The sequence below is a fragment of the Anoplolepis gracilipes genome, chromosome 9, assembly GCF_047496725.1.
Source record: "Anoplolepis gracilipes chromosome 9, ASM4749672v1, whole genome shotgun sequence".
In the NCBI taxonomy this organism is placed as follows: Eukaryota; Metazoa; Arthropoda; class Insecta; order Hymenoptera; family Formicidae; genus Anoplolepis; species Anoplolepis gracilipes.
The window spans coordinates 5201731-5223982 of NC_132978.1; the positions used below are offsets into that span (position 1 = coordinate 5201731).

Genomic DNA, 22252 nt, shown 5'->3' on the forward strand with positions numbered 1-22252 from the left:
TATTACCAACCATAATTATAACCAATAAGTAAATGGCTTCTGTTCTAATTAAGATAATTTTTCTGTCATTGTTGAAGAAATGGCTTTCCTATAATTTAATATATTTGTTGTTTTATTTCAATTTACGCTTCAAATGTACAACTAAAAATCTTGTCAGTTATTTACAACAGTATCTTGGCGCAAACCTAATTTAAAGTATTCACAACGTTAAAATATCGAGAAATTATATATATATATATTTTTTAATAGAAGAAGAATAATTTTAGTTTTTAATAAGAAAGATCTTTCCATTCTCATTAAATACGACTACACTTTGTATATTATAGAATTTCTAATGTAAATTTTCTTAAGATGGTTGAATTCCTCGTCGATTCTGCCGCCATTTGCATCAAAATAAATGTTCTGAAGAAGCATATTTGGTGGCACGCGACAATGAATAGCGACTCGCGAAAGTTTTAATTCGATTACTTACTTCGGCGAGAGAGCATGGACAGACTCAACGGTAACTTTGCAAAAGTATGTTATATTCCGGGAAATCGATCGGGACAGCACCTGTCGTACATTTTAATTCATATTGAATATTTTTGCCGAGTAACAAATTTTCACTGTGCTCACTTTGAGAAACGCGGTGGAGTCAACAAATTTAGAACCCAGCAACTTTAACGATTTACGATTGATCAATAATACCTCTCGAAGTTTCTTCTTTCGCGTTATATCTAGCCTTTATTAAGTGCAATCTAGATTTATTTGAGACCGTAATTTGTCGTGCAAAATGTGTTCATGTAAAGTATTTATCAACGATTTATCCTTTCATTGAAAGATTTCGTCCGAGTGGAATAGTTGCACAATTTCTTTCAATACTTTATTTCGCAAAAGCTGCCAGCGCACGTAATCAATTGCTGAAATTTCGAAAAAAATCGGGCGAAATTAAATTCTTTTGAGTCAATTCAGAAAAATTTCAATTTTAAATTAATTAATTTCTCCAAAGATGAGAGGGTAGAGAATGAAATGAAACGGAAGCATAGTTAAAAAAAAAAGAAAAGAGAAAGTCGTAAGGAATCGTCATTTACTTCCGAATCACACGGCGTCGTTTTACTCTCGGCTTGTAAAAAAAAATCAATTTCGTGCTCGAACAAATAAGCTGCACGGCAACGGTAGCGGCATCGAAAAATCATTAGACCCTTCTATATATCGCTGTGCTATCGCATGTGTACGTAAATGCATATAGAAGTCGTAGGCGTCACGCAGCTATCATAAATCCATTACGGAAATATCTGAGACTATAAAGTGGCATGCACGCAAAATGACTGCATACGGAACCACTCGCATCTACGCGAGGCAATTAGTGCAAAAAAATGTTACCACAAAAAAAATGTCACCATAGTTAAAGGCCATAAGGTAGATGAAACGGCGTGATGTCTCACAATCAGTAACAAAAAGTTCTTTATGAGCAAAAAAATTCTATCTCACCTCGAACATTCATGTGATTGTGAGACGTCGCTTACCTGCATTATTTTACTTTCCTTGCATCGACATATACATAAATTCGACAAACAATATATGTACAAAATATTCTACGGATATTATGTACAATATATTATTAAACTCTCTTTCTCTCTCTCTTTCTATAAAAATTAATTTTTAAAAGTGTAAGTCACATAATAAAAAACAAATAATTTTTTTATTATACAATAATTTACATATTTATCGAAAACTTTTGTTATTTTGCGTGCAAATCAAACATTAACGTCGTAATATGTTTGCAAAAGGAGAAACTTATTTATTTGATAATGTCAACATAAAGATGGATTTATAACAAGCATAACAAAATATATAATTTTGCGCTGTCAATTAATATTGTTTAAGAAAAACACCTCGTATTGGAATTAACGAATCGTTCTTGTCATCGTAATTTGTATTTTTACCATTTGCAATTTCTGATCGCGACATTATAATTAGTATTGTTTACTCAGTGCCTGATTAGGGGACGAGCGGTGACACACGACTAAACCCGTTCGCGACGTTCCACATGATAGCAGACGGTATTTGCATAGTGGCAAGCAATTACATGCCACGAATTCCTATCGACATGAGCGTCGCGTCATAACAGGATTAAACGGATCATTTTTAAACTTGCTTACTTTTTGTGCGAAACGGGATATTACGTGGATATTTCCTAACAAATATTGTCTCATATTCTCCTTTCTAGTATGCTTTAATGATTTGCAAATCTCGATCGACGTCATATTTGGAAGATAAATACAGAACATTTTCGCCAGATTTAGTTACTTAATACTTAATAGATTCATAAAAAAATTAAAAAAAGAAGATGAAATGAGTATGCAATATGAAATCTATTCGAACGCCATAGAAATATTTATATTGACTTTATTTTCATATAATTCTAATTCTATTGAATACATTCTGTTATCTTTGCTCAAGCTCTTTTGTTACGTCTATCTAATCAGTTGGTGCCTGTTTTATTTGCAGAATTAATTTTGTTAAGTCATCATTAAAATTGAAGAAAAGAATTTTAGTTACTTAAAAATAATAATATAATAAATATCGATAAATTTCTAAATTAATATACCCACCTCTACTAATCCTGATTTTATCTGAGTTTTTCTAAAAGGTGTTTCTAGAAGTTTTTCCTTGTTTATTAAAAAGTTGTTAATCAAAAAGATTTACATGTAAATCCAACTTCAAACATAAATTAACAATAAAAAATCAATATTAGACACAGATTATGTGGATATTACTATTTATATATATTATGAATTTTTGCAACTTTTAATGCAAAGCGTTTTAACGCAAAGTTCAAAAGTAAACAAAAATAAATTTTTAACGTACGCATAAAATTACAAACTGACGTAATTATCAACATAATTATAAATCTCATCATACTGAAAATAGCGGACAATATAAAATAAATTTTGCTTTGTGTAGAAAATTGCACAAACCAATAGAAAATCTTCCTTATCTGTACATTCATTTTTCAATTTTATTTTAATATTTTTGAATGCCCTATGTAAAGTTTGTATATTTATTTAAGAATGTATGTAGTATTGATAGCAATATTTGTATAAATTGTATCTACAATATCGAATTTTTTATTGTCAACATTCAAATCTTGATTTATATAAATATTTATTTGTTAATAATTTTTATAAATAACAAGCGATGATTAAAACTTTTTGGAAACTTTCGAATCATTTTTTTATTCAGATTCGTGAACTTGATAACATATGATAAGATCAAGATCATTGGGAATTGATACACTAATCTAAAGATGTATTAAAATATCTTGTATAAAAAAATATTTAATTTTTATTGCAATATATATATATATATATATATATATATATATATATATATATATATATATAATTTCATTAAAGTTATTTTTGATTAAAATACTCCTCTCTATTAAAGGCAAATATAATTTTATTTCTTGCAATCATTTATGATGTAAGTAATAATGAAATATATGTACCATTTCACAAAGAAGGAAAACAAGCGCGAAACTTGATTAATTTTATCGCGAATACGATAACAAATTGTACATTGTCGTTACATGTGTCAACTTGTTAGTACATTTTCAACTGTACCATGCAATTATAGAATCGTTAAAATTATACAGGTCATTGAATGCCACATGCAATATTGCGTTTTTTTATGTTGCACAAATTGGGAACTGACAAAATTTGTACATACATGTATATGTATGCGTGCATGTGTATGTATACCGCAGGTTCTTTAATTTAACCTTTTTTACAGAAAACTCAAACTTTTATGAAATATTATTCCCTATAAAAAGTCCACTCTTTTATAAAAATAATTATATATATATATATATATATATATATATAGATATATAAATACACGCGTACGGATTCAATTCAATTAGTTTTGAAATATTTCGACAGATTTAACGATATTCATTAACTCGCATCATATATTGAGAATGTTCATGTTTGTGTATGTTTTTAAATAAAATTGATAAAGAGCAAACCTTTATGAAATATCATTTTATATAAAGCCTAATTTATGTGTGTGTGTGTGTGTGTGTGTGTGTGTGTGTGTGTGTGTGTGTGTGTGTGTGTTTATGTATGTATCCTATCCTTAAGATGCATAACAACAATTAATTGAAGAATAATTCAGTCATTGCGGTAGTAATATTCATTAATCATCATAAGCAGTTATTGTTCTAATTGAAGCACTTGGTTAAGATGCTTAGCAAAACTGATAGTATAAATAATAGAAATTCGACATTATACTTCCGTCGGGACCGTTTAAAACAACTTATGTTCGCAGGCGGACGGTACATTGGACACAATAAGTTATCTCGCTTTTACGGCATCGGTGTACGACAACGGAAGAACATTTAACTGTTATGCCGAAAATTCTGTTACCCGTATCGAGGATTTAAAGCCGATGAAGGAAACAACAACGATCGAAGTGTTATGTAAGTATTACGAGTCGAAGTAGAATAAGATAGTCACTACGAATGAGATTGCACCCGACAACTCTCAATTTTTTATAATCTTCGTCTTATTTATATAATAATTTTACTATTATAAATTTAATATAATATGTAAGTATATATATTTTTTATATAATTATATAAAATTATATAATTATATACTTTTATTTTTAATATTTTACAATTATATGTATTTTTTATTCACAAAAATTTATCTAAAAAATATAAAATTATTATATAAATTTGTATATGTACATATATAAAACTATGTATATATGCACAAGTTACAAATAATGTTGAATAAAATAAAACTTTCGCTCCAAGAAAAGTGAAACTTCTGATCTGTTTTAAAAAAAACATTTAGTAACATTGCAAGCAGTTGGATCATGTAAAATAATATTCCATTTCACTTATAAGTAATAATAATATAAACTATACAAACTGTAATCCGTAATATTTTATAATTACAATTATGTTTAATAGCATTGAAACTCTGCAACAAGATTGCGTTGTAACCTCAAACTCACACATTTGCATATTGCACCGGATATAGTCTACGTCGACACGAAACTGCAAGCTACACAAGGACGGTTATTAACATTTGCATACACTTAGCTCTTATAAACTAAATCCTTTAAATAAATAACTCTGCACACCTATGCGCCATTCATCAGCATAATACTATGCAAATTAATATAACTTTGCAGTGAACAATCAGAAGAACTTTATCCTGCTTAAATTCAAAAATTTTGTCTTCTTTCTACAAAAGAAAATAAAATATTTTACACACAATCAATGCAAAAACAATCGTTTTGAAAGTAACCCTTTAGGAATCAGTCAAAAACAGAGATTCTAATAGAATTGGAAATTTATTCCTGTTATCATCTATTAGCAATATATTTTTGAATATCTAAATCTCTATCGGTAAAAATCTTATCATAAAATCGACGACTTTTCAAGCAAAGTTTTGAAAATAAAAAAAACATGACTTTAAAAAAAAACAAAAAATAAAAATATGGATGTAATTCGTCCAAACTTCAATTTGCTTTGAAGAGCAAGAGCGAATGTTCAAAAGAAGTGATCGAACATTTTGGAATGAAAGCGTAAAAATTTCAAGAATATTTCTCGCTTTATAAATATTTATATTTATATTGCCCTTTTAAAAGAGTAGCTCATATAAGTCGCGCAACATTTATGATTTTCCAGTTGCGTACTTCGAAAAGTTAACACACGATATATTAAAGAGGAACCACTCTTGGATACTTTTATATTTTTTCGTGATATAATAACATAATTTTGAAAGATATAATTTTACTGCCGTATCTGAATGTGTGCATTAAGAAATAAAAGATTATATTTATAAACATTATTTATATGATAAACATTACAACATCCGAAAATGTGAATACATTTACATACAGTTATTAAAAAGTGACTATTATAAAATTGCAATTAAAGAAAGAAAAAGTAATTAGTTGTTAAATTATGCCAGTTAATCAAAAGGTTATGTGCTCCAGCAACAATGTTTACAAAAATGTTATTAGATTATTTTTTAAATCGATATTTCGATCATCATCGATCTAATTATAGCCTGATTTCGAAATCAAAAGTGCAGTTGCGATTTTATTTTACTGTGATCTTGATTACGCAAATGCGAAACGAACAAAAAAAAGACGGTTGCATATTTCCCTGACGCTTTCAGTTAGAGTGCGAAATGGCGGAGAAACTTTCGTTTTGCAGCCGGAACGAGGACTACCCATATGGATTGGAAACGAGAAACTCCAGACATCGAGTTTGGCATGTTTCCAACGTTCCGGCTAGCACTGTGACAACCCACTTTCGCACTACGTACTCTCTTATGGGAATTTTGTTTTATATTTCTCATGTTATCCCTTCTGCCGCGCGTTAAGTGCATATTGTGTGATCGACGATTAATCTAAATTTAATATTTAATTTAGATATTATTTAGTTATTAATTTACATATTATTATTATTATTTTATTTATTACTATTTTAATTTAACTTTCACTTTCAACCGGATCATATCAATTATTATATTATATATTTATTTATATACAGAGTGTTCGGCAACAGGTGGGACAAAATTTAAGGAGTGATTCTACATGATAAAATAAGAGAAAAATCAAGAATAACAAAATTGCGATAGAGGCTTCGTCGTTTAGTTATAAATATTTGAAAATTTGCGTAAAAGGTGCCCAAAGTATGGTAAACTGCAAAATTTTTGGCGGGCTTAGACTAACATCGACTGAATCGCTCTCAAAATATTCTGTGACGCAAAAATATGCAGCGAATTGCCGAGCTTTAGATACCTTTTACACGAACTTTTAAATATTTATAACTAAAAAACGAAACCTCTATTGCAATTTTGTCATTCTTGATTTTTGTCTTATTTTATCGTGTAGAATCATTCCTTAAATTTTGTCCCACCTGTTGCCGAACACTCTGTATAAATATATAAATATATATTAATATATATTTATATATTTTTATATAAATAAATATATAATATATATTAATATATATTTATATATTTATATATTTATATATAAATAAATATATAATATATATTAATATTATATATTTATATATAAATAAATATATAATATATGTATAATATGTGTGTGTGTGTGTGTGTGTGTGTGTGTGTGTGTGTGTGTGCAATATCATATCATGAATGTGCCTTGGTGCTCGTATTCATATACGTTACTACAAATTCATATGGCATTCCTGATGTCGTATACAATCTTAATATCAAATATCAAAATAATGGAAGAAAAGAAACTGCTACTATACAAAAGAAAAATAATAATAAATAATAAAAATTTATTAGAAGAAGTACCGTTGAAGTAAAGTATGATTTTTTGAGAAAGCTCGGACTGCGTAACAAATATCAATTAAAAGACTTAGTATAAAATATCGAATAGAGGACATTCTTTATTTAAGTTAAAAAATATAAAATTTTTGCAATACAATAAATTTATTAGCACTTGAAGAAAAGATGTCAATTATCCAGTTTTAATTAAAGGATTAATTTAATCTTTTATATCTTACTTTCCTTTTTACTCTGGCGAATTTCCTCTGATAAATGTTTCTTTTTTTCTTTGCGACTACATCGAAATTCTGCGCGCATATTTTATCGCTCGTAATTCATCTTCACCGATTTATCTGTCGCAGATCCGCCGATAATCAAAATGAAACCAAACAATATAACGGTCAATGAGACAGACGACTTTTTAATATTCTGCGACTACGAAGCGAATCCAGCTACACTAAGAAAAGTGATGTGGTGAGTGGCTTTCTATGTAAAGATATATTGATTGTATTAAACATAAATTAATTTTTTCAGACAATTACCTTTGTCTCGAAATTAAATGTTAATTCTATTAGATAAATTAGTACAAGAATCTAGCACATTTTTGCCAGTTCTGTATGCCCTACTAATATTTGATTTTCGCCATTTCTATATGCTCTACTAAAAAATTTAATTATCGCTGTCTTCATTTTGTTTCTCTTAATCGGGTGATGTAGGTTACGAGACGACGAAGAATTAGTATTAAACGAAGAGCATTACGACGGCGGAATCACGGAACAAACAGCGCTTACAGTGAAAAACGCAACTCCTAGCGACATGGGTTCTTACAAATGCATCCTGGAAAACAACGCCGGCTCATCCGTTTCCGAGGACGACGTAGAGGTTTCAGTCTTCTGTACGTATTAGATAAGACGGATAAGCGACATTTAATTTTTCAATGTATCTGATACAAAACAGTTTATCACGAAATGCAAAATTGATACAATTTTAAGCCGCAATTCATAAAACTCCAGATAATAATAAATTTAAATATGCGGGAAGGATATCTCATCGGGAATATTTTATTTTGTCATTTCTCGCGATATAGTTTTTCGTGAAATAGCTTGATTCTTCTATTAACAAACAACAATTTTTTCCAAAGCTACGCGATTACATTGGGAGTAAAGTTGAAGAGAGAGTTTGACGCGCGGCGTATACTTTTTTATTCCGTTTTATACTCGTGATATGACGCGGATGTATATTCCAATTTTTATCACGCACACACATACACGTGTAGACAAACCGGTGGTGGAGGTGATAATGGATCCGGAAACACCTGTGAACGAGGCAGATCGTCAGAACGTTTCGTTAACGTGTGAGGTCGATGCCGGTAATCCGGCGATGCTGACAGCCGTCCGTTGGTATTTGGACGGTGATCTATTGAAAGAACTTCCGGACTGCCCGAGGAACAGCACTGCCATGACAACGACAACCGAGGAATCGTTGACGTTCTGCGACATCGACCCCAGCAAGCTGCTGCTGGAATCTGTCGGCCGTACCTTCCATGGCAACTACTCCTGCGAAGGGAGGAACGAGGCCGGTTGGGGACCAATCTCTCCGAGCACGCCTGTCATAGTTTATTGTAAGTCCTCTCTGTCACGCGTCACTCATTCATGTTATGCGCTGATGGAAGAGAAGTTGGCGAAATATCCATTACGCGTTCCCAACCGTAATTCGTTACGTCTATTATTCGCGCTTTGCGAGCTTCATATGTGCTGTTCAATTATATAAATACGGTATTACGGTTTATCACACATACACAATTCTTTTAATATTATTTATCAATAATTTTTTTTATGAAGAGGAAATGTTATTTTCACGTACATCAAGTTCAATTTAAATGTGTAATCTGCGATAAAAAGCTATTCATGATTTTGTATGTCTCTCATATCCTATTTTATGTATTGTATACATATTTCAATATCTTTTAATTCTTTAAATGTTTCCTGTATCACATACGATATACAAATATATATTATAAATAAAATATTATTTCAAAATTTGTCACCAATAATAGATTACTTAAAATAGGTTTTATATAAATTATATAGCTTCAAGTTCCTATATAACATTTTATCATCAATATCAACTAACGTTGTAAAAGCGTTTATTTACATTTGATGCTAATTACAGCAGTGATATCGATAAATTGTCAGCTGTTTTATCTTTATGCTATGTCATTAATATCGTGTCTTGTTACATTAATCGAATTATATTTAGTGCGAGTACCTGTCTCTTTTCTTTTCTCTCTTTCTTTCTCTCTCTCTCTCTCTCTCTCTCTCTCTCTCTCTCTCTCTCTCTCTCTCTCTCTCTCTCTCTCGTTCTGTTTTCCTTTCTGCATATTTTTGAAATATTTTCCACAGATAAACCCGGCCCGGCATCAATAACATATGAACCCCGACAAGTAGTGAAGAAGCAACCATTATCTATCACTTGCTTTGTTTTGGATCCGGGACGACCTAAAGTGTCAGGCTTCAAGTGGCTGCGTGGTTGGCACCGTCTTCCAGATGAGAACGACGCTACGCTCTTCATCGAATCGGTTAATTTAGAAACCGAGGCGAATTTCACGTGTCTGGCTTACAACGATGCCGGCGACGGCGACCCAGCCACAACATTTATCGACGTATCTGGTGAGCGACATATGTCAATGCTCCTAGTAACTATATGTATACCTACATAGCCAGCAATTTAACGAGTTGCGTAACGACATTTCAAAACCAGATTAACAGCGACATTTAAGGCTTCAAGCAATTTAGTTCCCTCTTCGCCAGTTATACACATGCATAAATAATCGAAATATATAGCCTCATTAAAATTAAACTCCGGTATTTCGGAGCACGGAAAATTTGAGTTCGCATAACACTCGATATGGCATATGTCGGTTCCCGTGACAAATCTGACGTTTTACATTAAACATACAGCCCCTCTATTCCCCTAAGTGATAAACAGATTATATCCGACATTTCTCGTAATTATTTAATGACAAATTCCAAGAATCACTGCTTAATCAAGAGTCATCGATTTTCATTAGCGGCTCCGACGTTCATCAAAAAGCTACACTCGTACCGCGGTTACGTCTACAACTCGCCTAACGTGAGCATCATGTGTTGGGTCGAGTGCGCTCCAATCTGCAATATTTCCTGGCTGAGGGATGATATTCCTATGGACTTCTCGAAAACGAATCGATACTACGTGTTGAACGTTTATCATCCACCCGACCCCAGGACCAACGACTTCGAGAGCATCCAATCGACCCTCGTATGGAATCTGACCGTCTGGCCGAATGGCCAGCTCGACCGTGACGAGGATAACGTCAAATTCACCTGCAAAAGCAGTAGCAACGGAATTGGCCAGGGCGTGGAGAGCAGCACTCACTTTCATGTCGAGTGTACGTTGCATTTAAAGTTTTTTTCTGTACGGATGGATATCTTTGCTTGTTTGCATAAATCGATTGTATAAAAATCCATTTTAAGCGCTTATTACATAGAAAAAACAAAAATATTTCCAATAGCCGAAAAAAATTTTCTTTACTTGTGCAGATATAAAGGATTTAATATTTTTAAATTTTCGACATACATTAACGTAAATATAAAATATAAATTCCAATAATTTGATTCCACATCATTTAAAACAAACAGAAAATATTTATATAGTTAATAAAATCAATTAATTAATAAATACATAATTGATAAAAAAGAAATTATTAATATTTATATTTATAATTATAAATAAAATTAAAAATAAAATTAATTGATAAAAGGGAAAATATTACTTAAAAATTAAAAAGGGACTTGTATCTTTAACTTAAAAATTTGTCGGCTTTTATGATTTAGCTGATATAAAGAGATATTAAAATTTCTATTTTTTTTTTTTTCTTAAAAAAGTCCCTCCGGAAGATATCACAATCTCGAAGAAGATAATCAACGTGACAGTGGACACGATCGCGGAAATCGTCGAATGTGACGCGAAAGCACGACCGAAACCGAACTTCCGATGGTTCCGGGAAGGGTCCACCGACACCATTATGGAGGGCCATGTGCTTGACTTGAAAATGCAGGTACCCAGACGTAGCAATGGCACTTACTACTGCGAGGCGTCGAATCGTCACGGTTCCCTGAATATCTCGATGGTTATGAATGTGCAATGTAAGTTTCCATCGCATTTTCAAGAGAATGAACGAACAATTTCATGAAGATTCTTCAATTTATTGAATGAATTCATTTAAAAAAGGCGAATATCGAATAAATTAATGGTACAATTTTTCTCTTGTCTTTTCATCGTTTAAATGTATTTAAAGAAAAAACTTTTTGGATTGTATTTCTGCATAAAGCTATTAAAAAAAAAAAAAAACATTTTAATACAATTTTTTCCTTAAATATCTCACTATTAATCCCACACTCAAATCGTAGATCTCTTCTTTTTTATATCGCTTTAAATATTTAACTATATTTTTTATGTAGTTAAACCGGAATGCCACATAGAAAAGGAACGATTCAACGGCCAAGATTACGTTGTTTGCTCAGCCGTCGCAAATCCAAAGGAGACGGACTTCAGTTGGTCTTTGAAGAACGAAAACGATACGTTGGAGCAAATCGCGGAAATGCGAAATGGACGAAGTTATATACTTCTCGATACCTCGATCACTAACTTCCGGACTTACGTATGTGTGGCAAATAACACAATTGGCCACTCCGTACCGTGCGAGCGCGACATACCAGGTTGGTACAGCAAACTTTTCATCGATCGTTAATAGCGCCGAGCTTATATTTGCCTGAAAAGGAAGTAGAAGTATTTACCAACAAGTTTTTAACATACAGACTTTATATTAGAAAATATTATACAGTTTCGACACAGTTTTTATCCATATTTGGATACGTGAAAAAAATATATTAATATAATATGAAATTTTCTATGTAACAGTCGTGCAGAGTTTGTAAGGTTATATAATTGAAAAGTTGTGAACACACAGGATAAAGTTTTCACTGTATATGTATTTGTTGCAAGTGAATTTTCCGCATATGTAGGTACGATAAAATATCTTCAAACATATCTTCAATAATATTAGAAAAACGTATAATATAAATTTTAAAATCGCTATGATAAATTATATATAATCTAATACATATTTGAATATATATATACAAATATAAATGACGAAATTTATTTCGTGAGAATTTATTTTGTGAGATTACTACATTTTTATTATCTTTATGTACAATAATTATGAGAGTGACAGTTTTGCATAATAGATTTGTAATAGATATCGTCGCATAAATGTACTTATACAATTGCATAATCGTATTAAAGTGATAAGTTTTAATCCGTCTTTAACTTATAATCGCATCAAAGTGATGAGTTTTAATCTACTGTTTATAGATATTGAAAAAATTTTGTTGTTTTACAGCTCACCATGGACAAAAAAGTAAGTCTATATTACTCCAAGTCTTGCGTATAATATGTATATCTTACATGTAATTGTTATTTGTATATACATATGTATAATTAGCATTTAGCATTCGTGTATCAAGATTTGGACTTTTAATGATAATTTATCTGGCAACTTGAGACTTTAATCGAAATACATTGTGTTACTCTTAAGCACTCTATAAATATAGCATAAATAAAAAAGTAGAACAAAAACAAAGATTTTTTTTTTAACTTTATACTATAGCTATGATAGCACGAGCTATCGTGAATCAGTAGTTTTGTAAATTTGATACGCAATATATATACTTTGTTCTTTTCAATTGTTTGATCTCTTTTTTATTTTCTCTCTATTTTAGTGTATTTTTCAGACTTTTTTTTATAGGTTTAGCGATATTTGATATACGTATCTCTGTTACTGTACGGATTAATCGCGCGAATAAAAAATATCACTTTTCTATTGCTTATTGTGGAATATATATGTATATAGCTATATATATTTTAATAAAAATAATGGAAGTGTCTTAGACGTGTATCATTTTCTTTGTACGCATTGTTTGTATCGATTATCGTTATCAATTATTAATATTACAACCTATCGTGTTACAGGTCATATACCCTGGTGGCATCAATTGGAGGGTAATCTGCTGCTAATTATTATCGTCGTAGCAGTGGTGCTGATACTAGTCCTAATACTAATCTGCGTGGCCATCTACATCGTGTGTCGACGTAAACGCAGTCAAATGAAATGTAAGTTATCTTGATATATTTTCTATTTAATATATCTATTTGATATATCATGATCGCTATCATGATCGACGACTTGCATGGCATACTAGAACGCGAAGTAAAAATCTTCAATCCTTTTTATATCGGATCAGCAACTTATATCACGTATATTTGAATACGTGTGAAATTAATGTAACTTTTCAATTTTATCACGGTAATAATTTTTGTTTTATAATATCTTCGACAAATTAAATATTTCGCGCGTTAAAGATTAAATCTGAATTATTTACAATCAAAATATATTTTTGATAGAAATTTAAAAAAATGTTTCTATATATATATCTATATTCAAATAGAACCGATATATAAATTAAATATTTCGCGCGTTAAAGATTAAAGAACCGATATATAAATTAAATATTTCGCGCGTTAAAGATTAAATCTGAATTATTTACAATCAAAATATATTTTTGATAGAAATTTAAAAAAATGTTTCTATATATATATCTATATTCAAATAGAACCGATGAATATTATTATCTTACATATAATTTACATATAAACTATTTTTTCATTTAACGAGAAATCTATAACTGCCATAATTAAACAGAAAAAGAATGTTAACAATTATATTTCTTTAATATATACTAACGATATAATTTTTTAATCTCACCAGTAAACTGTAATATAATCTCTGTGTTTATGTCCTCAATACATATCATTTATACCCCTTTGTTAATGTAAAAAGTATCTTCCTAAAGAATTGATACGTACAAGAGACCATGCAAATTTATTGTTTTGTATCTAAAAAATTATTAATTCATTATTTGTGTTAATTTTTGTGCTTTCTTTGTGAACGTAATTTAATTTGACTGATAAATCTTCTCGTAACAAATAAATGGCTTGAAACGCGTAATCGTAAGTATATCAAAGTTATCTTACAATTAGTTATATAAATCTGTAAAACATCCATTAAACTGATTTGTTTGATATTTACGTCCATTTGCTAAAAAAAAGTAGACTTTGTTCCGGAAAGTATATTTCATTTTTTGACAAAAAACATCTATTAACCCAATCCATGCAAAAACAGACGTAGATATATATTACACATTGTATAAAAAATTATATTATACCTTATATACAGTTTATGCCAAGTAGAATAAAAGCATGCTCACTATATTCGATATTTTTGTATAAAGTAGCTAAACAACATGAAATTTCCATTTAGATGGAGATACATATATATAAATCATTTTTACGGACAAACGCGTGCCACGCTGCTGTAATGTTGATTCGAATTAATTAAATTGCAATAATATCCAATACCTTTCCTTTTTATTATGAATGTAATTCATGATATAAAAAATAAAATATTTTATGAGATATTAATAGCTTATTAAAGTTCAAAACTGTCTTAAAAATATAAATATTGGACTATCATTTTTTACAACTTTATTTTATGAAAGTTATTTCAATAGATAAAAGTAGATAAGAGTTATTTCAATATAAATGTTAATTCGCCTGAAAAAATTAATAAAACTTGTAAAACTAAAGAAACTTTTTCAACTCGAAGTTGAGAAGTCCAGATTTACTTTAGATTAATGAGGTTTATTAAGAACAATAATCCTGTTTTAGACATATGTAAATATCATTGATATTGATTAATCGTGATTTCTATTTTCTTTCATCGCGTTATAAATAAGATTATATAATAACAACAGATGTGTATAATTCTGTGTTTAATTCTAGGTTAGTGACACAACTTGTCTAACCTCTTTTACATAACAAGATTTTAACTTTAACAAGATTTTATTTACGATTCTAAATATATCAATGCACGCACACATAAGAACACGATGACATTAATTAAACAACGATCGATGTGCATGCAAAGTAAGCTCATTTGTAAGCGGAATAATATTGTTTATCGAACACAACTCTGTAAATCAAATTTACAATTTCTCAACTGTATTTTAATGGAACTATAATTGAAGAAGATAACAAAACCTATACTTTTTAGTTTAGTATTGCTGTCACATAAAATTGCCGTTATATAATAATTACGACAAAGAATTAATTATTTAAATTAATTATACTAGTAATTAATTAATTGCAATAATTTTTCCATCATATTTTTTTCCAATTTTTCCGCAACTAAATTAATTGTTTTCATTAATTTGTCCATTGTCAATTAATTAACATGCCACTATAATAATATGTATACTTTTCACAAAATAAACGTGAATATTCGACAAAAGTAAAACGGGGTACAATTGTGTAGCTACATAAAATTGTGACATTTATGCTGTATTAAGTCAGTACTTTTAAATTAATTTTAAATAATATTTGATAAAAATATGTATTTAATATAAGTTATTGAAATTGTGTTTTTATTACATTTTCGGCATAATACAAAAAGCAAAATGCAATATTTTTGCTTAATAAATTATTTTTATTTATGTGCAGTTACTTTTATAATAATATATGAAAAATTACACAATACAAAATAATATTCCCATACAAATTGTTTTTGAAAAACACACTCGCTTTGTTCATAATTAATGACAATTAACATTGCGGCAGCAAGCATGCGTTCGTTCAGTAGTTTTCACTAACACGAAACTGATTCGTTTCTGCTCTACTTTTTAATTTGGACTTGCTAAACAAAACACAGACAGTAACCGGGTGGTCGAGTTGGAGGAACGCGAACAGTAAGTACAAACCGTAGCACATTACATTTTTTGTTCATGTTATTTTAGTTAAACAATTGCTTTTGATTTGTCGGCATTAAGTCAGCTTTATTTAGGTTTGCTCCACATAGAGGCAATATGGAAAAGAGTTGTCAAATTACTAAAAATATAGAATGCATTTTTTGCTTTATAAAACACGCTTTCTGTATACACAATTGTAGACAAAACATATTGATATTGTTATGCTTGTACATATCTTTATTGATGTACATATAGCCCCTATAAAGTATTATTAAAATATTACAATGATAAATTATTATTATAATACATTATTATAATAAATTATTATAATAAATTATTATAATAAATTAATATAAATTACTATTATTTATGTACTCTCTTTATAATACTTTAAATAATATAATTACGATCTTTTGATCTACCGGCAATCTAGAAAACATGCCACTAAATTTTTAAAATTAATTTTTTTAAATATATATATTAATTATATATATATAAATTTTTTAAATTGTTTATTATTACAAATGCAATTTTTTTGTAAAAAATAAAATTTTTGACATAATTATTTCCTACCAATTGTGTTAAATATTGAAATTATTATTATTATTATTATTATTATTATTATTATTATAAAATGTTATATAAAAATAACCGTAATGCTTTTATTTTGTGGTATGTGTAAGGAACAATTATAGATATAATTTTTTCACATTTTATCATAGACATTTTGGTTTTTCTAAATTATTTCTGCTATATATATGCAATTAACATATAGACTCAGTCTCTTTAAAATCTATGTCAACTAATTTAGCAGCGTAATTTATTACTCTAAAGATATCGAATCATATATATGTTAATTGCATATTACATAGCAGAAATAATTTAAAAAAAACGAAAATATATAAAAAAATTATATCTGTAATTGTTCCTCACATATATTGCAAAATAAAAGCATTTTGATTATTTTTATATAAAATATCTTATAAATATTAATATAAATAATAATAACAATTTCAATATAAAATGACAATATTGAAGATTTAAAAATACATGTTATATATTTTGTATTATTATTAATTTGTGAATATTTGCAAATAAAGAAAATATCATATTAAATAAATTGGCAATTCCGCGATAAATTTAAATAAACATGTATATTAACCACAAGTATTAACTTTAAATAATTTGTGCAAACTTTTCGTAGGAATATAATTAATTGAGTTGAATGTTTATTTGATTATTGACCATAGTTATTTGGAGATATGTATATTGTTTATTTGTACATTTCAACTACTTGTACTAACAAACACTAATGTAATATCATGCATTTCGATGATCGATAAATGCATAAAGGATAGCCGGTTCTATTGGCGCGCTCATTCACGATAGCATGCAAGTTTGTCGGCGACCTGAAATCTCGCAGGAAATGATCCTCTGCTGTACAACACCTGAATACATATCCTATTGCATAATTTAACTACCGCTTCCGGTCTACAGTAGTTTATTGTCAACTTGGTACAAGCGAGGTAGGTAGTTATAATTGTTCGCAAGAGAGCGAACGAGGTGTTCTACACGACGCTCTTTCACATGCTATAGTTATCGCGTGTGTAACTTCTTGCATAATTCAGCGAAGATCGCTTGTAATCATTAATACGGGCTTTGTAATGACCATGCAAAATTGCTGGGGGAATACCTTCGGAATTACAAGGTAGGTGGAGGATTTGCACGGATTAGAGTAAACATTTCCTGACAATCTTTTTTTTATCCATCTCGACGCAGATAGAAATGTAAATTGAAATGTATCGTCAGTTAGATGTTAAAGTATCAATTTTGCATCGCCAAACATGCAACGTAAAAGCTTGATACAATGGAACATTTATATCGTTTCCATACGGAAAGCGCCGATTATAATTAAAGCACGATCTCGTGTAAAAAGTTTTTCTATTATTTTACGAAGATTAAAATAATATATATGCTATTTTTCTTCCTATATTCCTGCAACCGATATTCTAGGAGTGTAACCTTTTGTCGCTGGAAAAAACGCGCGCACGCGCTATCAAGCTTTTTGCAAGATAATGTTACGAGTTACGTTTCTACAAAGGAGCAACGTTGGAAAATATTTTTAAACGCTAACGCTCAAGGTCTCTTTACCGCGATATTTTTAAAAGAAAGAATGCATCCGCACATTTTTGTCATAGAATGTCATATTCCTCCATTGCACGCGCAATCTTTTTGATATACGGGATGCGATACGTCTCTCAACGTCCTTTATCCTATAAATCTACAAGCTGCACAGCCGAGTTTACATTTAATTTAGTCCTTTCTCTTATCGGTGTTGGTTCTCTCGCGTATATCCTTGTGTTTCTGAGAAAGTTTACAAGCAACCGCTTATACAACGGAATGCACACAACCGGTTGCACAATAAACACACGGCACCTCAATTCACGGAGAGGAGAAGTCAGTTTGCTGCGAAAAAAATAACGCCTACATGGGGAATTGTTCGGGGAAAAAACAAAACGCACGTGTTTATTCTGCCTTCGTGACCGATCTCGCGAGGTTTTATTGTTGAATGTGACATCACTCAACAATCATATCCTTCGCGTGACGGAGAAAATGTCGCATGACTTATGAAGACGAAAAAGGGACTGCATTGTGTAAATTGTTTCCTCGGGCATTTTAAAGCAGGATGTAGAACGATGCACTCATTTGCATGGAATTTAAGGACATTAGAAATATATTCACTATAAATTGAAATTATACCACAATAATAATTTATTGTAGTGAATGTAGATATGTTTTCTCTGATAGTAAAGTAGGTATTATAGCGTAGTAAAAACAAGATTGAACGATACTGAATCGAGAAGACTATACATATATATATATATATATATATATATATATATATATATATATATATATAATATAAATGATATAAAAATATAACAATCATGCTATTAAAGATTATTTTAACCGTGTGATTAAAAACATACGAAATAATACATTTTTGTGATAGTGAAATATGAAAAAGAATCAAGTTTCTTCGCGTCTTTTTTTTCTTTTAAAAATATTAAAAATATTATTTTATTAATTTGAGAATATTATTTCAATTTTTTTCTATAAAATTCATGTCTTCTTTTTTTGAACAGATTAATTGATTATATAATACGTTACATATTTGGCATAGAAGACGTTAATAATAGCTATGGGTCTTTCTATCGTTATCAGATATTGATGCATTATAGTTATTAAAGTTTTACGAAGAATCGGCAATTTTGTAACGAATAGTTTGATAACTTTGACGTATTGAGATTAAATATATAATTAACAGAATATCTCGTGTGTGTATGTGTGTGTATGTGTGAAGCTGTCATCTCACTTTGTAGAAACTCTAATTGTTAAAAGTTCTGGAGTTATTTTTAATGATTTTAAAGTTTCTGACAGATTAAACAAATAGTTCTGGCTATTAAATAAAAAAATTGTTCATACAGACATCAAGTTCACGCTGCGTCTCACTTTGTCTGCCAATTTAAGCCTTTCTTGCCAGATTTTAAGTACTTGAATTTCACAATAGTTCTACAAAAAGTTATATGTGTAAAAATTATAAGAATATTAATTAAACAAATTAAATTGCCAAATTAAACAATGGCCATTCGATAGTCCAATCGATAAGTGAGATTTATGTTATTCTATTATATTATTAATTGTTATTAATGTTATTAATGTTATTCTACAATTATTTTTAATTTCCAAAGAGAGAGTAAAAATTATTAAAATATTTACTAAACAAATTGGATCGCCTGAAACATTAATATCGAGGTGAGACGCTAATCGTATTTCGATAGTTGTATTGACTTTAAATGAAATTTCTGCAATAACAAATACTTTGTGAACAGAGTCTTACACGTAAAAATTATTAAAATATTTATTAAATAAATTAAATCGCCTGAAACATTAAATTTATTTAAGTACCGAGGTGTGACGCTAGTCGTATTTCAATAATTCTATCGATTTTAAAATGAAATTTCGTGTTATTTTGCACAATTACCTTTAATTTTTAGTGAGAGTTCTATGCGTAAAAATTATTAGAATATTTATTAAGCAATTTAAATCGCCCGAGACGTCGGACGTACAATATAATATGAAATCTTATTTAAAGTCGATAGAACGAAATGTGACTAACGTTTCACCTCGGTATACAAAATACGCTAAAAAAATCGTCGGAGAACAAAATAAGCAGTAACACACCGTGAATTTAGCATCCCGAGCTATTTGTTTAATTTAACGATCAGAACTATTTGTTTAATTTATCTAGAACTATTAAAAAATAAAATTAGAATAAAAAATTAATGAATTTCCACAAAAAAAGGAGGCGCCAATTTTATACACATCCAAATAAAAATTGCACGAAATACGCTATGCGATATCACAGCAAAAAAAAGTTAATTCCGCGAATAAAACGTAATAAATTACTTCATTATTATGCCGACAAAGCCCGATACCATCTCAAACCTGCTCATCATCTCTTAATTTTTTGCCGATTTCTTCGAAAGCACTCATAAAACACTTGTACTTAATTATGATCGTGAATATACTAATTAATCAAATATGACGATCGCGCGACATTTTACACGACACTCCTCGACACGCACTTTGTTTTAATTGTGACGTAGATAACGCGAAAAAAAATATTAGCATTTATCGCGCAAGCGCAATCGGCAAATACCTAATATTTTCGGATTACATTATACAGATATGTCGGGCCGATATTTTTGCACTTGATTGTCGTTGCACGAATGATAAAATTACACGTACAGCGCGTTATATACGTACAAAAAACTCGGTATAGTAGAAACGATAAAATAAATTTATAATTTGTGTACATATATGCACAATTAATTTATTATAGAAGAACGGAGAAACGAACGTCTCACCTCGATACTCATACATCCAGCATGTCGGACGATCTAATTTGTCTAATTAATATTCTAATAATTTTTACGTATAGAACTTTCTGTAGAACTATTGTATAATTTTCTGCAGCACTTAAAATCTGGCAAAAAATGCTAGAAAATTAGCGGACAAAGTGAGACGCAACGTGAACTTGACGTTTTAGTTTGTTTGTTTATTTTTTGTTTAATAGAACAATTTGTTTAATGTATTAAGAATTGTTAAAAATAAAGCCAAAACTCTCAACAATTAATGAGTTTCCACAAAGTGAAACGCCAGTTTCACATACGAATATCTTTTTTAAATATACTATTTTAGACATGTACTCTCTTAAATTGAATCAGTTGAAATATCACTAATCAAAACAATGACACAAAACAAAATTTCATCAAAGGTCTGTACATTTGACTAATTTTCAGTAAAAACACTTAATTTTCTGCTCTTTCATTTTATGTTTTGATTTTTGTGTTTCTCTCATTGTCAGTAATAATAAAAAAAAATAAAAAATCTCTCAGTAGTAGTAGTACATATTATATTTACGAGATTATATTAAGATTATTAACTTTTAAAACTTTTTTATTTATATTGAAGTTTAATTTTTAAAAGAAGCTCCCTCACACACACACACACACACACACACACACACACACACACACACACACACACACACACACACACACACATATCTGAAATGAAACACATATAACTAATATTCAAATTGAAAATTATAATATGTACATGTTACACTTCTTTATTCTTAAAATGTGACAAACGAAAAATAAACAAGAGTCTTAGTCAAACTCGCAATCAGATATTTCTTGAAAAAATATATTGTTACAATTATAATATAAGACGATTTTAAAATATCACTGATTGAAACAATCACTACCATTAATTGATTCTTTTAGCTTAAAATTTCAGATTTGTAATAAGATCCTTCAATGAGATTTCAAATAAGATTTCTGATCTGTGTTAAAATCTCACTGAAGTGTACAGATTTATAATTGAAATCATCAGTGACTAATTGTTTTTCGATGATAATACACAGATTCCATTCAAGAGAGTTCTCAAGTATAATTTCATCTT

At 29.5% G+C, this 22252-nt stretch overlaps 1 protein-coding gene across 4 annotated transcripts in view; it reads left to right on the plus strand.

The window, feature by feature from the left end:
- The window catches only part of Nrm (neuromusculin), a 183435-nt gene that overhangs the window by 142666 nt on the left and 18517 nt on the right, over nucleotides 1-22252 (plus strand). For 2 of the 4 annotated variants that reach the window (XM_072899749.1, XM_072899751.1), the window contains exons 7-16: nucleotides 4315-4465; nucleotides 7679-7790; nucleotides 8033-8211; nucleotides 8593-8937; nucleotides 9719-9985; nucleotides 10387-10743; nucleotides 11240-11500; nucleotides 11816-12073; nucleotides 12760-12777; nucleotides 13389-13529. In XM_072899749.1, the coding sequence (XP_072755850.1) occupies nucleotides 4315-4465; nucleotides 7679-7790; nucleotides 8033-8211; nucleotides 8593-8937; nucleotides 9719-9985; nucleotides 10387-10743; nucleotides 11240-11500; nucleotides 11816-12073; nucleotides 12760-12777; nucleotides 13389-13529 (2089 nt within the window). Of the gene's footprint in view, nucleotides 1-4314; nucleotides 4466-7678; nucleotides 7791-8032; nucleotides 8212-8592; nucleotides 8938-9718; nucleotides 9986-10386; nucleotides 10744-11239; nucleotides 11501-11815; nucleotides 12074-12759; nucleotides 12778-13388; nucleotides 13530-16182; nucleotides 16220-22252 lie in introns of all 4 variants that reach the window. The other 2 variants (XM_072899752.1, XM_072899750.1) reach the window with 2 other exon arrangements.